The sequence below is a fragment of the Amphiura filiformis genome, chromosome 8, assembly GCF_039555335.1.
Source record: "Amphiura filiformis chromosome 8, Afil_fr2py, whole genome shotgun sequence".
Lineage (NCBI taxonomy): Eukaryota > Metazoa > Echinodermata > Ophiuroidea > Amphilepidida > Amphiuridae > Amphiura > Amphiura filiformis.
Window position 1 is genome coordinate 37,542,040 of NC_092635.1, and position 17,359 is coordinate 37,559,398.

General features: G+C 34.8%; 1 protein-coding gene across 2 annotated transcripts in view; it reads right to left on the minus strand.

Annotated features, from left to right (window-relative positions):
* Window positions 1–17,359, minus strand: part of LOC140159000 (ras-GEF domain-containing family member 1B-like) — a 289,431-nt gene that overhangs the window by 264,113 nt on the left and 7,959 nt on the right. For both annotated transcript variants that reach the window (XM_072182301.1, XM_072182303.1), the window contains exons 2-3: window positions 2,788–2,902; window positions 396–494 (exon numbers count right to left, since the gene is read on the minus strand). In XM_072182301.1, the coding sequence (XP_072038402.1) occupies window positions 396–494; window positions 2,788–2,871 (183 nt within the window). In that variant the 5' untranslated portion in view covers window positions 2,872–2,902. The remainder of the gene's footprint in view (window positions 1–395; window positions 495–2,787; window positions 2,903–17,359) is intronic.

Consider the following 17,359-nt stretch of genomic DNA (forward strand, 5'->3'; position numbering starts at 1 on the left):
ACCCATGTAGGTTATGATTGTTTGAATTGAGCCAACTAGATTGTCAAAGTAATGCACTACTTCATGGATATTGTAATGATTAGAAATCAATCTGTATATAACAAAATCATGGTGATACTTTGTATTGCCTATTGGTTTGCATTAACAGTTGACTCACACATGGTTGAAGACCTCAAAATTTGGAACTTGATTGATATTTCTTACTGTCATGCCTAAACATGGGTGATAAGGCTAAAAAACAATAATTTTGTTTCTAGGAGCACGTCTAAAAAGAGCAATGCACAAAGCGTTCCTTTCAAATGTTTCCTTTAACAAAAAAATACAATGCGCAACAGGAATCACTTTTTGTTTCAATCAAAATCCAAGAAATCCCCTTCCCCAGGTGTTGATCTTACCGGTCTTGTGAGTCCATATGCATTGATATTATTGTTGTTGACTTCTCGTTTGAGGACATCGAGTCTCCGTCTTTCTGCGTCAAGAAGTATGCTGGTCACCTGCAACATATCAAAATAGTTGTTAGCATTTATAGTGATATACATTGGGAATTTTAAAAGAAACACATGCAGTGACCTGGACTGGAAGAATTATGTCAAGTTTATCGGATATATTTCGAGATAATATATCATGCATTCATATAATCTTGTTTGGTTTATCATAATAGTCTGGGGGTACTCAGCATAAATTCCCATATGGGGATCCGCCGCAAACATGGGTTGTATAATTTTGGCCATTTGGTATATGACCCCTCTTTCGAGATCAATTTTGGTATATTGATGGGTAATTTTGTCCAAATTTTCCTGATTTTTCCAGGGGGGTTTTCCCCGAAAGTTCAAGATGTTCCTTTTCCATGCAATTTTAATATTTTTTCATAAAATGAATCTATGAAATATTCTTTAATGATTTTTGCTTATTGTTACATTTAAAATATGTATGCAGCTCAATAAAACAAACATTGTGTGCAAAATGATCTAATTTAAAATGACTGATTGTCCTTTTACAATGAATACAGAATAGTGGCATATTTTAGCAGTATTATTTTTTTTTGGATTTTTACCCTCTTAACTGCAGAGGACAAGTTTCAAATTTTCTTTAACCCCCTGAGCAATACCTGCTGATCTAACATTGCCTCTGATTGGTCAATTACATGATATCTTCATTTTAATCACCAATCAGAATGAGTTTGCAAATAATTCACCTCAATGTTTTGATGTGGTGAAATTATTCTAACAATGTTGCTGATTGGTCCAATTGATAATGAAAACTCCTTTTTGACCAATAGGCAGGTAGTTCTCATGGGGTTTAAAATTCAAAAATTTTAGAAATGCAAATTTTCATGACCATATTTGGAATCAGCATGAATCAAAATAAGTACAAACATTGTATTGGTTCAGTGGTTCTTGAGATAGCTCTTGATATTTTGAGAAATATCTCAAAACTTTTTACTATGTTGAAGCCTATGGCTAGCACACAGAGCAACTGTTCTGTGTGGGTTAATTTATTCATGGTTTCAAAGAACACGCATCATACCGTACGGGTCAAACATATTGTCAACTTGCTGTTTTGAAATGAACAGCAAAAGCATGAAAATAAAAACCTCACCAAAATTTACAGCTATACAGTGTCATGTGGAGGAAGACATGAACCCCGGGACATGAACTTCCCCAGAAAGGACGAATTACAAGCATTTGATGTCAATCAGTGGATCCGCTATACAATATCATGTGAAGGAAGACATGAACTTCCCCAGAAAGGATGAAACAAGTGTTGGATGTCAATCAGTGGATCCGGGAGGTATTCATGTAAAGGGCAAATTCATGAAGAATAATTTTAAAGCACAACCCTGCAACAATTAACTGGGCATGCTGGGTGGACTCAGTCACAGACCCTATCCCTTGTAGGGCCTGTGGTGGACTCTAAGTTAAAAGGCAGCACATCACCAAATCCTTCCGCATCTGGTGTAACCCTTGATAGTTCCGGTAAACATAGGTCTGTAGTGCAAACAAGTGAGTGTCGGCCTCTGGAGCAAGATGATAAGCCATGGTTGTTTATTATAATTAAATTAAAAGATCTGCATTCTGCAATATTGATCAATTTTCAGAATATCGCAAAATTATGCATCTTGATCTTGTCAAAAAGTTGGGATCTCGAAAATAATCTGTGTGCAGACAAGGTAAGGAGCATTCATGCAAGCTGAAAATAAAGGTGGCGTTGTTCAGGTGCCTCTAGCTCAAAGATTTGTCTCAACTTGTGTAGAAAAATGATTCAATTTCATACTTTATACCTTTTAAGGAAATCCAGTCGGAACTGTCAAAATATTGTCACATTGTTAGAAAAACAAACTTACTTTCTTGTATTTTTACATGTATTTCAATAGGACGTTTATTTACTGGTGAGCACCAAGAAGAGATTCTGCAGCCTACAGGCCATATCTGGTTCACCAGCCAATGTGTTTGGTCCTTGAATTATTCAAAAATATAGACCACTTGGCATGTGACATCATTGCCCGGCAGTATGCGCGCGAATTATGGCAATTTCCATTGTTCTTTGCCCTGCAATGTGTGTACGCATCGTAGTTTGCTAAGGGCACGTGCATTTGAAATCGCCCGCCACATTTCATATAGTACAAGAAAGCCATTGAACAGTGTAGCGGCTCGTTCAAGCATATCAATAGACGAGTCCCTCGCCTTTGATGATAAACAGTGATGTCAAGTGGTCTATAAAGGATAATAAGAAATGCAGGTGTATTTGGCCCTCAATTAGGCATCTCTAGTTTATAAGCTTACTCACCTCAAGTTGAACTCCAAATATATTCTTGTCTCTTTCTTTGCGTTTTGGTGGAGCATTTCCCTCTTGACTCTCACTCTCTGTCATCTTGTTCTTCCTTCAGTAGACATTGATGTATCTGAGTAGAAAAAAAAACAGTACACACTTTCAACAATTAGAAAATGAGATACCAGTACTCAGTTTTTTTATTTGGTGATTTTCCTTCTCAGTCATTCATTGTTCAGTCAGATCACAGATATTGGTTAGATGCAGATTCGTCAAGTGTACTTGAAGGGTATTTGGTGCATTCATGCAAGTTAAAATCACAATTTTACAAAGCAGCTTCTAAAGTCCAAGACAAAACTGAAAACACTCGCAAATGAGTTTATTTTTGCTGAACAACAATTAGACAAAGACTACTAATGGTACTAATCAGCGGATAAAAGTTTGAAATTGACAAACTTTGAACTAATTGACTCACTTTGAACCAAAAAAACTGAGAATTAAGCTTACGTTCAAGGATCTTACCTCACCTTGAAACAATATTTTGATTTTTTTTGTTTCACTTGAATGAAATATGTAAACTTCTTTAGTTTGCTCAGGGTGACAGAATAAGCAAGAATTAAAGCAATATAATCAGCAGTTGACAGCTTGAATGGTGTATTCTGCGCCAACTAACAGGAATAATGACTAAAGATCACTCAATCAAAACACTGTCCTACTTCTCTATCATGGGAAACTTAATGTTCTGCGTGCTGGCCATAAGCTTCAACATAGAAAGTTCAAGTTTTGAGATATTTTCTCAAATTAATTATCAAGAGCTATCACCAGAACCAATACTACATGTAGCCTTGTTTGTACTCATTTTAATTCATTTTTCGTGCCGATTCCAAATATGGTCATGAAAATTTACAATTGTGAATTTTTAAAAAAAAGTTTGAAACTTGTCGTCTGCAGTTGACAAGCATGTGGAAAGAGTTAATGAACATTTGACTTGAACAATAAGCCAAGACTCTTGAATGTTTACATGGTTTGAAACATTGGTTGATCACTAAATCTGAATTTCTAGAATGAAATCAATTAAAATGATATCAAAATTAACCAAACAATCAATCAAATTATAAGTATATAAGTATTTAAAAGCTGCAACTTCACTGATTCCCTCTACTGTCACTCTTCCCAGGAGTATCGTAATGTGGGTGTGATCCACAGCCACACCACAGCATGGTTTCATGGCTCTGACCAGCACCCGAGCAAAGATATTGGTAATTGGGATCGTTGTCCACCATTATAGGGCTGGAGAGCTCTGATGGTATGGCACACTGGTCTTGCAAACCAGAGGTCGCCGGTTCGAATCCCTTTTCAGCAAAATGTTCATGGTGCCTTTCTTCATTAAATATTATTACCTGGTCAGTTTCTCGATCCAACCGCGATCGTATATCGTGTATTTCAAACTACAACGCGAACACACGACCTTGGATACAATGCTAACCATGAGTGCGTTGGCATGGTTGGATTCACTTCTGCGTTACTCATGCACAGTCGCACACGCTGGCGTACATGATGATCGCACAGTGTACGCAAAAAATCGTCACGTTATTGAAAGCTGCCTTCATTCAATTGGAATTCCCACTTTAGTAATACAATGAAGGCTGGCAACAGTTAAGCACAAATACCCATGACGACAATTGTGGGGTGGGAATTTTGAATATTGCATGTTGAGAGACGACTGTTTTTATTCATTTTTTATGGTCAATTTGTGTTTGTTTTATATAAAGCCATGTGATTTGTAAGGCATTAATGTCAAGATAGTTAAAACATAGGAATATTGAAAAGATAAATTTTTGAAGGACATGATATGATTTTATATATCATTTTAAAGCTGACAATTCAAGCATTTTAAATTTGGACATATCTCCAAATCATAAATTCCCAATTTTATCTTGGTTTCATGGGAGCACATTTCAAATGCGTCACAACATAAAACAAAATTTGTGGCAAAAAATTCAAACTCAAAATCGGTGAACTGGCCTTTAAACATGATACACTGTTGGTCTTAATAATTCCAGTCATGAAAAATGATATCCCAATTATCTTTCTTATGTATCTTCAATGATCCGATACTATAATACAAGCTTATTACCAATAGAAAATAAGTGAACAACCTGATCAAATGAATCATAGGACAACGGAAATTCTCATGAGTCAATTGGTATAAACATGGATGGATGCACACATACACACACATTTTTTTTCATCTTCACTATGACCTCTAGTCTAATCATCGACATCATGCATGATAGAGCTCTAAAATAACTGTCAAAATTCACATGTTTAATCAAAAAGGTCTAATTCTGACACATAAAAAGACTAATTGTGAGAAAATGTTAATTATAACAATAGGGAAAGAACAATAAAAGAAAACACTAAACATACTTAAAGAATTAAATTAATTAATTCAAATAATGTTCATCCTATCAGCTATTATAATGCCAAAACGTATACATACCTGTGTACAATAACATTACATCGTTAGCTCGTTGGTGCCACTGCGTATTGGCATTATTACTAAGAATTTAATCAATAGAATTCATTTATTATTGAATCACAGTCTGTAGATGCTTAGCACGCAGCTGCTGTGGTATGCAACAAGTAGTGATATTTTATAAATACAATGAAATAAAAACTAGCTACGTCACACACATTTACCATAAAATTAATCGGAAATTAGTATTTTACAAGTTACAACACCGGGTTCAATTTAATTTGAATGGCTGAAACATATTTATACATTGCAAAAGTCAAATAGCCAAAATGTTATGCCATATTAGGCCCTATAACTTTAATTTTAAATTTCAGTGGTCAAACTGCATGGCTTGAGTTACCTTTCATGTGTGTATTGATGTATGTTTTCTGCTTCTGTTAATGACAAGATCGCCATTGATTATTCTCAATATATTGATATATATTTCTGTTAGTATAAAATTGATATAGATTGCGCCTTTGATGAGAGTCTTCTGTCATATTATAATCAAATGTCTTGCAGGTACTGCTTAAGACTATTTTGTTTTGTTACACAATGATGTATAAAATATACCATAACGATTCGCCTAATGGCGCACTTGGGCTCTTAGGGTAAATTTCATGTGCAAATAGAGAGCTCCCTCGCCTCCTCTGAAATTCCAACAAGAATTAAGGATCCTTAGGTTGTACCTAAAATTCCACTTATCAAGTGAGCCCATATCACCATTAGGTGAATCTTTATGGTACTACAGTTTGTCCACTCTGAAGTACAAAGTGACAACACGCGCGTATACAGTGTGTAAACAGTGCGCAGTGCTGCGTCTCTGCTGCAGGTATGCGTGCTTTCAAAGTCAGCACAATGTGTGCGTCCGTGTCGGTACTTTGTACTTCAGAGCGGACTGACTGTATGCTAATTAATTGGAAGCACAACATTTAAATCATGAAGATGTTTAAAGTCCTACATGGCACATAGGCTGCTACAGATCGGTGGAATTTCCAAGACACTGACATGTTGTAAAGTTGTCCTGTTAGTTATCTGCAAAACCTGACCCTGGGGCTTTTGCTGTCCTTTAATTAAAAAATGAAAATATTAATACCTCTTTTAAGAAAATGGGAATACCCTTCTTTATTTATTTTTTACAAATGCCCCTTTTAGACCCCTTTATGACCAATTGCTGAGTAGGCTGGATCTCCAGGACTAGCAATGATATATGTGAAGCTCAGGAAAACATTTTTACACTAATTATGCTAATGTTGGAATCTGGTCCTAAATAAAATGTAAGAGTGAAGGTTGATTCCCAAGGGTTGATTTTCATTATTTTGAGTAAAAAGGGAGATAGTAAGTTTCATCCTGCTACCTCCTATATCTTAGGTAAATGCATAATATTGACTAGCAGTATTTTAGCACATACAAAAACTAATGGCACCTGCTGCATCAGTACAGTACACTTTGTCTATAATTTGCAGAAAAAACATAAGTCAGGGAAATAAATGTTTGTTATTCCGAACTGGGCACACCTCAAAATGAATAAAACAGTCATTAATTAATTAATCTGTTTAATTAATTAATTAATTAATTAATTAATTAATCTGTTAGCTGTTGGGATACTATGACAAAAAATGACATCATCATAAATGGTCCCGTTAGTCCCTTCATATGCATGTAAATATTAGAGATAATCTTTTTTACAGGAAAATGCAGAAAAAAATAAAGAAAATATCTTTTAAGTAATACAATACTTTTTCAAACTTGACAGTATCAAGTAAAATTGCAGTCTCATATTACCTGCAAGTCAACTGACCACTACAACATTTTAAAATATTTGTTATCGGTATTTTATTTTAAAAATCACATATAATCGTGGCCAAATTACATGTAAAATTACAAAGCAATTACATGTATACATATTAAAATACTATTATTAAAAAGATTGAACATTTAAAGATTTTTAAAAGACATCAAAAATGAATTGCACACAAAATATTAACTTTTACCAAATATTGCACAAGTTTTGGAAAACATCAAAATATACTAAATTTCAAAACAATCTATATGTGTGTTTGCTGGTCATATGCAATATTACCCGCTTATTAAACTGAGGCTGAATAATTCATCATTGTACTATCACAGCTCACCTAAGTTTTCCTTAAAACAATTAAGATGGATTCCACCTAACATATGACAAGGTGCACTTTATAACCTATACCTGCTGGTAGTTCATAAGTCCTTATAGTGAAAGTGATGCACTTGTCAGTTGTAAGTTCTTCAGTATCAATAAAAATTCCCTTTAAAAGGGAAGGCCAGCGTCAATGCAGAAGAGGTCTTGTAAATAGTTTGGGTCACCGTGAAAGGCATTTTTAGGATCACGCTTACATCCATGTTACATGACAGTTCACCAAACCATCAATGGTGAGAACATGCACACTGAAACAGCAAAACACATTAACTCCTATAACTCCTGTCAACTCTTTAATTCATTACTCCAAATTGTTCTGTATTTTTGTCTTTACTGCTTTTTACCCATGCTTATTATAAAAATCAAGAAATACACTGCAGTTGTTAGTTAATTCGCTATGTTAACTCAACTTACATGCACATTTTATTTTAAAATAATTTTATATTATTTCATGCAATGTATAGTTTACTATAAAGTAGATAGTGGCAAGCACATGATAAAGGACTGATCATTCACTACAATCTTCACTTTTAAACTGTATTTTTTGAATGTGTTGATTGTTAGTCCGAAACTCCTGCAAAGCTATGGACATGGCATCTTACCTACTCCATTCTGTAGTCTGCATTGTGTGTTTTCTCAGTCTTTTTGTTGAATGTAATTTTATGAATCAAATAAAAAAGATAGAAATTGGCCTCACTTTAGTTATGTGTCATTTTACAGTATTTATCATTTATAAAGTAAGACAATAATTTATTTATTTTCTATAAGTGCATGTCAAAATATGGGATATATTGTTCAATATTATAGCTAGCCCTAAAAACTTTATTTTCAATCGGATTTTTCCGTTGAAAAGACAAAACTGATGTTAAAGATAGCAATAATATCATCAATAACATTTTGAGTCAATTTTATCCATAAAACGATACAGGATAGGATAGATAATTACTTTGACTTCAATGTGGTCCATATAATGAAGATTTTGATTCCACAACATTATTAGATCTGTTATCAACATATCAATTATGCACTCACAGGCAACCAAACATCATGCTATGTTCAGTAGTCCACTGATATGACCTCGTGATCATTCCCCGCTTTGACCATGTCATTTTTTTGATATGCTGATTGCTGAACAAGTTTATGTTTATATGTGTAGGCCTAACCTATGATAACTTTTTAAGTCATAATTAATTCAAACATAACTTTGGCAATACTCAATCGTTTTTCGTTCGTTGAAACGGCAAAACATACTTTCTTTTCCTTGCAAATCGAATTAGCAGACATCAAAAACATTTCCACCACGAGAAGTAAAAAAAATAATTCATACCAATAGAAGAAGGCTATAATCTTAGCTAATCTTTAGTGTACACAAACCCCATCTCAGAATTAGGTACCAGCGTCCTATGCGCTGGCGAAAATAGACAATTGAAGGTCACTCAGGAATGTTAATAACACAGAAACAGATAACTGTACCCTGTAGACCCGATTATAAATCCTGGAGATATGATGTGTTCTAATCTTTATGCAAGTTCAGTAAATATAGGTCAAAACAACTCTCCGGCCTTTTCATAACCTCGGCAGATTACACATTGTACATCTAAATTTTAATTCAATTTCAATTAAAGACTAAATAAAGAAGTAAATAAACTAATATTAAAGCAAATTTATATGCGGCGTGTGAGATGGCAGGAGCCATTATATTGTCAGCATTACATGTAGTCATTTCACTGCAAAAACTGCTGTGTACTTCATTCCTCTTATAGTTGTCTCAACAATAACAGAACCATACCGCGGAAACATGGCATCAGGCCCCAGGGCCGTAGCAAGGTCGAAAAATGTGGGGCGGCCATCACAAATATGGGGCGGCCAAATTACACATCTATGCCCATATTGAAATAAAAATACAAAGAAAAACATAACAAATTCTTCAAAAAGTGGGGCGGCCATGGCATCCCCGGCCGCCCCGCTTGCTACGGCCCTGTCAGGCCCGTATGCAGGATTTTTTTTGGGGGGGTGCAGATTTTAAAAAAGTGGACTTTTTCCAAAGGGGGGCGATTTTGGGAAAAGTGGACTTCTCCACCCAAATTTGGACCTTTTTGGACCAAAAAGCCATTAAAAACCTGATTTTTTTGCTTGCTACGCTCGCAAATTCGTAAATGTTGGGACTTTTTGTATACTTTTGCAAATTTGGGGAGGTGCGGTTGCACCCCCGCACCCCCCCTGCGTACGGGCCTGCATGGCATGTTGCCTCAGGGGATCGATGCTAAGTCAGGTACCGCGTGAGCAAACTCAAAAATATCGCAAACAGCGCGAAAGCGCACAAAAAGAAACTTCGCTACGTAAGATAAGCGATGTAAGCCAGGTCTGTACGCTGTACCGGCGTCAGCTGAATTCGAGTACGCTTAGAGGGCACAGGCATGAAAAATTCCAATCTGTGTATTTAATAATCTAAGAATAGAACGTTATCATACATAAATGTACCTACACAAAAGAATGACCTGAAATCATAATTTTTTTTGCAAAAACACTTAACTTTTTGAAAGAGTGCAATAATGAATGCTGGCAGAGGGAGGGGCAGGAAACAAGTACAACAGGCTTTATGCATGAGCCAATCTTGTCAGAAACTTAAGTCTATAGCTATCATTCATAACATAAATTATTTCAGGTATTAGGATCTATTTTAAATACACCTGATTGTGCAGCGAATTAATGCCATAATAGGACACACAATGTTTTAGGAAAACATATTTTTGTGACAACATCACCCAAAAGGAAGGATATAAACAGCTTTGTCATGTTTGTTGGATCAGAGAAGATGAGATTGGATGAACATGGAATGAAGCCAATGTAACCTGGGAATGTAACTGGCCTTGTATTTGTCCCTGGTATTTGTATCCAGGGATCTCAATAATGAAAACTAAAGCTAAAAGTGAAGTTTTTAGTTGAAAAAATGCAGGGGTTCTTTTTTTAAATGCATTTTTGACCCACTTAGGTTGTTTTTTGGCTACCAACTTTTTAAGTTTTTTCCTTTGTTATCCTAACAAATTATGATCATACATATTGTAAATTATATTATGTTTATTGTGTTAAAAAAGTAAAAAGCAAAGTGTATTAAAAACTGTAATTTAAAACAGAATAAGTCTTAAAATAAGTGCAAAAATACACATATACTGATGATGATACTGATAATGAAAAAAAAAAAAAAAAAAACCAACACAAAAATGAATGTTCATTAAACAACACATAGTGTCATGGACATTAATTTTGATATCCCTAACATATTTTCCTTGGTGCCAAATACAGAGCTAAAGATGTTATCAATAGGAAGTTATTTGACACAAGTGTTCCAGTAATCAGGAAACTATTATCATGTCATGTACGCTCATTTGAGCTAAACCGCACCGACAAAAATAAATGGATCAGAGTGCTGATTTTGATGAATAAGTGAATATTTGCATTTCATACATACATACAAGTATGCACTATGCATACAAGTATTCCCTATTGGCTGTAATTTATTAGTAAAATTATTGATATTAAGGTTATTAATTATTTTAAACTGTTGTGATTTGGTAGTTCACAGCATCTTACGAATGGTAGTGAGCTTTGGCAAAAACTGCATTGCTCAATTCATAGCGAAAGTAGAAGAATTAAAATATCACAGATACACTTTTATAGGTGCTGCGGTTCTTGAGTTATGTTGTAAAGAGGGCTGAAACAAGAACACTTTTGTAAAACATACATAACTCATTACCAACAATAAATTAAGCAAGTTTGCAAAGTATATGATTTGTAGAATGAACTTTTACAAAACATCAAGGCGTTAATTTTCAATAATATATTGATATAGATAATAAAAATCAATTTTTAGGTTGCTTCGACCAACAATACCTCGTCTACCCTTAATAAGGAAACTTTCCAAAAGCTACATGATTTTACTGAATTCAAAGAAGCTCAAAGAAAAAGCCTTCTTTAAATACTCTGTCAACAAAACCAATATGAAGTTCGGTTCTTCACTTCTGTAACGTTGAATTTATACTCAATTGCAAAGCGATTGCGATCCACCACTTTTGGAAAGCGATGGGCAATCGCAGAATTTTGTGATGCATCGCTCATCACTTTTGCATATATACTTATCAGAGCGATAGCGATTACAGACGACAATCAAAATATTTTCTAAATGCCTCAAAATACATTTTTTGAACATCCCTTGCTGTCAATAATCATTGTTTTGAATTAACTCATCACCAAAAAGTTAATAATTGAGAATGGTAAATTAATTAGCAAAATAATAGATCCAGTTGATTGGTTGATGCATTCATGTGTCAAGCGATATTGCTTGAAAGTTAAAGATTTTTTCAACTTGCAAAAGCGACATTGTTTTTGCCTCAGCAATTTGTATCGATTGATCGGCTTGACACTCGTGAAAACAGAAGTAAACACTGAGCATGTGTGAGAGCGCTTTTCTGCAAAAACGATCAAGTATAAATTTAGCTTCAGAATTTCTTATTCAATATTATATAGGTTAATTTAAACTGCCATGCTGCAAAACAACTATTTTCTTTTATACATGTAGCAGGTTACTGTTAGCTATTGTTGAATTCTGCAGTGATGTAACTCGTATCTAATATCACTGATTACATATCAATATTTACTCATATTTCATGTGAAGCTCATGGAAACTGCATGATCAGAATCCAGTTATGGGAAACAAACCTCCTGTCTCGTATTATTTTCATCTATTTACCATGTTTACCTTTTTATCAGGCTAAATAATACAATCCACACTGTACACAACATTGACATCATGCCTATTATCAATATCACGTCTGGTAAATATGCAATGATAGCTTAAGACTAACCTAGGGTATTGCAAAGATAAAGACAATATTTACTTTTATTTTACATTATTCATCTAAACTAGAATTATAAGAGGGAAGCTTATACTATGTGATGATGGTGGAACAGGCACACAGCATCATGACTTTTCCCTAAAATATTATTATTCAACTTTTACAGCTGTTCTTTATTCCATTACTTCGCTAGTCAGTTTTTCTTTTGGCACTCTAAAGAGGTTGTGTCAGATATCGCAAAAGTAAAAGATGAGACTCTCACTTCCCTGTTTTGATAGCTTGGATCCTGGGATTAGTGAATGTGTTGTGAGCCCGGGGGGTACTCAAGTTTGGTTTTTTCGGTCGAACATTTTTCGGTCGAATTTAACCCAAATTGTCTTAGTTTTTACAAATTTTTCCAAAATTTTGGGAACATTTTGACAATTATGGCTAGATTAAGGAAAAATTGGGCTATTTTCCAAAAAAATTGAGAATATTTTGAAAAAAGGACCCATTCATATACCAAAATAGGCTTGTGAAGAGATTCATCAGGTTTGTAGATAATTATAATTTGGAGTTTTCATATTTGGTTTTGTAATACGAAAACTCCAAATTACAAAATAGGCTTTGAAAAAGGGGTCATTGATATACCAAAAATGCTGAAAATGCTACCCATATTTGCGGCACGTCCCCGTATGGTCATTTGTACTGAGTCCCCCCCCCCCCGGGTTGTGAGCGCCATGTTACGCTTATTTATACTATAGTAGATAAGCTATTGAATTGTGTTAGAAATTCAGTCCTGTGAGAACAAAATAGGCAAAGTTTGGGGGATAATTAAGTCCACATACATACAAGTGGATTTCTTTCAAAAACATTCCACATTTTGGAGGTTCTGCACTCCCACAAATAAATCCAGGCTATGGGCCTCAGAGTCAAAGTTCACTTTATGCAAGCCTATTAAAGAAGGTCCCTAATTTGGAAGTCATACAGAATAGCTGGAATATCCCTGCTGGAAACGACCCTGTTCTCCCCAATCCAGTGCAAAATTTAGAAAATCCCATAGAAAAATTGCTGAAAAACAGCTTGTACCCCTCCAATCAGACCTGGTCCCCCCCATCATGGTCGGTGCCCCCAAACATGATGACCTAATACTACGCCACTGAAATACACTACTTTTTCTCATGATTTGCTTCAACTTATGCAGTAAATTTCTCCTCTGCTGTTTTCTCAATGCTGATGTGAATCATAAAACATTATCAAACCAAAATTTACTGCAAGATAAGCGCAATAGTATGTATGCATATCGAAATAATATGAAATAGAATGGTAAGTTGTTTTAAAACACTTGAAAGCCAAAAGTCACAGCTAGGATGATGTTCACTGTGATATTATTAACTTTTATTCAAACAGCAGATCTGACTACTACACTTACCCATAAGAAGAAATTCAAGATCCCTATATCCCCAGAGAAGGCATCAAAGTCAGATCCCAATTAAAACTTTTTTTAAAAGCTCTTGTGTTGTTTTGTATGTGTCAAACAGCAATGACAACATGACGGAAGCTTTTTGGCCCCAGAGGGGAAGTCGTATCCCTTCCTGAGTAGACTAATAATGAGCTGTGTATGCTAAGACAATGACTAAAGATGTGCTTACTAAACCATATTGATCCATCTACAATGTGTTGACTAATGAGAAAGAAATTGATATCGTGTACCGAAGCTGTGCATAGCAGAAGTGCACTACAGTCTGTCCACATAGATGTATAAACCAAATCTGTAGCAAAAAAAATGCAACGTGTAAAGAGCGTGGTGCGCTCGCCAAAGCATACACACGCATTGCACTGAAATAATTATTCTCATAGTACCTCCAGTTTTCGAGGTCTATTTACTTTGTACTTCTAGGTGGACAGACAGTACAGCACTACAGGGAAAAAATTGTCCAACCTCTGACAATTTGTGTTAAATTTGCCCGAAAATTGTAACTGGTTGGTTCAAATGTCTTAAAAATAAGTTCATTTGGTTCTTCAAGTAATTTCATTTTTTAATGTGGCACTTCACAGAATCTAATGCCTGTTGTAGGAGTAGTCACAGAATATAGTGTGAATTTCTCATCTTAAACATCTTGAACTTGCCTTTCTATTTTATACTCCTTCTGACCAAAATGCCATATATCCCATTGGCATGATTGAGGAGACTGTCAAACCATTTACAACTTCCTTAATAAGGCACTTGCAGATAATGTCGGCAAGATACAGATCAGGAAACATAAAGAATGGTACTACACTTCACTACACATGATTGCAAAATGCTTTCAATGTGACTTCCATGGTTCACTCTTGTATAGGCCACTGATTTTGATTAGTGGCGACATCTGGATATTTTTCAGGGGGGGGGGTAGGACAGAGGGAAAGTGAATTTTAGGGGTGAAAGAAAGCTTAACTTTTGCCCAGTAAAATGTAACCATTGAGACATATTTTGTTTAGATGGTGTCTGTGTGCAAAAATAAAAAATAAAATGAGTTAAAATGTAGTAACCTTCACCAAAAGTACATGTACTATCTTGGGCCATTGTATACACATATTTGATTCTCAAACCAAACCCGTTTGGAGCAATACAACATATTATTTTAATGGTATGTGTCAATAGAAAATAGAATGCAAGAAAATCTGACCACTCACATTAATTTAAAGCAATACCGTAATGTGTGTAATGCGCTCGAAGTGTGTACACATAAGCTGACATCCACAGGAAATGTTAGCAAGCACTCGATCGGTGAACTCTGAATAAATATAAAAAGTTAAATTTTACTGTTATTAAAACACTTCATGCTTAGTCTTTTACATGGTATTTTAGAACACCACTGGGCATTATAATTATGCAAAAAGTAGAAATCCGAGTAAAATTGAGGGCATCGGTTTGAAGCAAATCACCCATTATGGCTTTAATATCAGATTTTTCCCTTTGATTGCTTTCAGATTTCCCATTTCATTTTGAGCATGTTTGTTCCAAAAATGCAAAGATCTTAATTTTCATTAACTTGACTTGTAATTGGTTCAGCAAATCATTGAGTGGGTCTTTTATAGGTTTGGTCACCAACCATCCAAATTTTTGAGGAAAGTCATTCTTTGAAAACTTGTATTTATACCTTTTTAACTTCCAACATCACTTACTCAATGAAGGATTTAATATATTTCCTCATCCTTTTTAGTGTTTTCTTCAGCAAATTATTGAGTGGGTCTTTAAGAAAAAAACAAGTTCGGTCACCAACCATCCAAATTTTTGAGGAAAGTCATTCTTTGAAAACTTATTTATACACTTTAACTTCCAACATCACTTACTCAATGAGGGATTGTATTTCCTCATCCTTTGTAGACATATGTGAATGTCAGTTCAGTTCCTTTCAACCAGGAAACAATCTTAGGAGCCGACATTTTCAACATCTTTAGTGAATGATAAAAGGTCACCGTTCCTATATTGTGGAAAACTCTTTTTCAAATTAACTTTTTTCCCTTTTTCAAAAAACTTTTAAAAGTGAATTTACATGTACCAGCAATTACAATTAATTACCAATGTTCCCTACACAGACTTGAAATATTGCTTAAAGGCCAAATATTTGAAGTAGAAATTATTAGTTTAAAATTGATGTTTATGTTTATATTAATACCAAAATCGAGGACCTAATTTAAGTATCCTGAAGGGCCTTCAAGGTCTGTACACAGGATATATTTTGGTGCTGGGGGGCAGATCTTCCAAAAGTGAAACTTTTTTAGTGAAGTGACCTCGCATAAATTATTTTGTGTAAAGTGGACATAAACCCCCCTAAAAATACCCTTTTTTAGACTGTTAAAATGCCTTATCACCAAAAAGTGAACCTTTTTGTCAATTTAGTGGACCTTTATGTATGGGTCTGGTGTCTTCCCATATTCTTTCTGCTTCCACCCCAGTTTCATTCCAGCTTTAATGCCCCTGCTTGTTCAACCATGTACAGATTAATACTCTACCAATCCATGATATACTGCCTGGGTATAGTGATATTTTACCTTTTCATCAATATCAGCAATTAGAAAATATACTTTGATATTGGTAAGTGCACTTACCAATACCATGCCTACTTTAAACTTTTACTAAGGTGGGTCTAAAAAGTTGTATTGTTTAATATCAAAGGGTTGGTAGACTGGTCACTATACAACCAGTTTCACTTGTTGCTGGCCTGTGGTTATTTTTCTTTGACACTTCCTTCTGGTCTCAGCTCAAGTTAGATGCAAAAAAACCAACCTATTTGACCCAGATTTTGTGTTTTTTGGATTTCTTGTTCTCTCTGTGCATGTAAAATCAGTCATTTTTTTTGTTCTTTTATTTTGTTGTTGCAAAAGTGGATTGATTTTGACTGAAAAAAGTGTGACAGCAGCGAGTGAAAAAAAATTATCAAGTTGCAAATTTTAAGGATTGGTGATTTTTTTGGTTATATTAGATATTTAAAAAAACATGCCCACCCCTACTTGAATGGTTTTGTAGAACAGTGCTTTTCTCTGATGGGCCAGTCACTTAGTAATGAATACATACAAGGTTTAGAACTAACTATAATTGAAAATGCCTATTTGAATTTTTTTTTCAAACCTGATTTTTTTGCATATTTGTAATGTTTACACATAATAATCCTAACCACTTAACGCGCTGTGTACTCTAGCCATTGTTTCTTTCTCAAAATTAAGTTTTTATGATATGTTTGTACCTTGTTATGTTTTTTATAAATACAAGGAATGAAAATCCAGATTTGTAAACTCCAACTGCAATATTTTAAGGATTTTATTTCACTATTCCACTCGTGTTTGAAATTGAAAAGGAAAGAAAATCTTTGTTGTACCAGCAAGGTACACGCGCAAACAACTCATCGCGTTGCGTATCGCGCAATTTGTTAACGCACAAATACGCGACACATACGCAACGCTTATCTGCATCGCGCGGCGCATCTTATGGAAACACCACGGAAGCACTGATTTCACAAAAACCTAGTGGTCAAATGGCTCCGTTTTAGCTGATAAAATGTGGGTTTTTTCAAGTTCTTT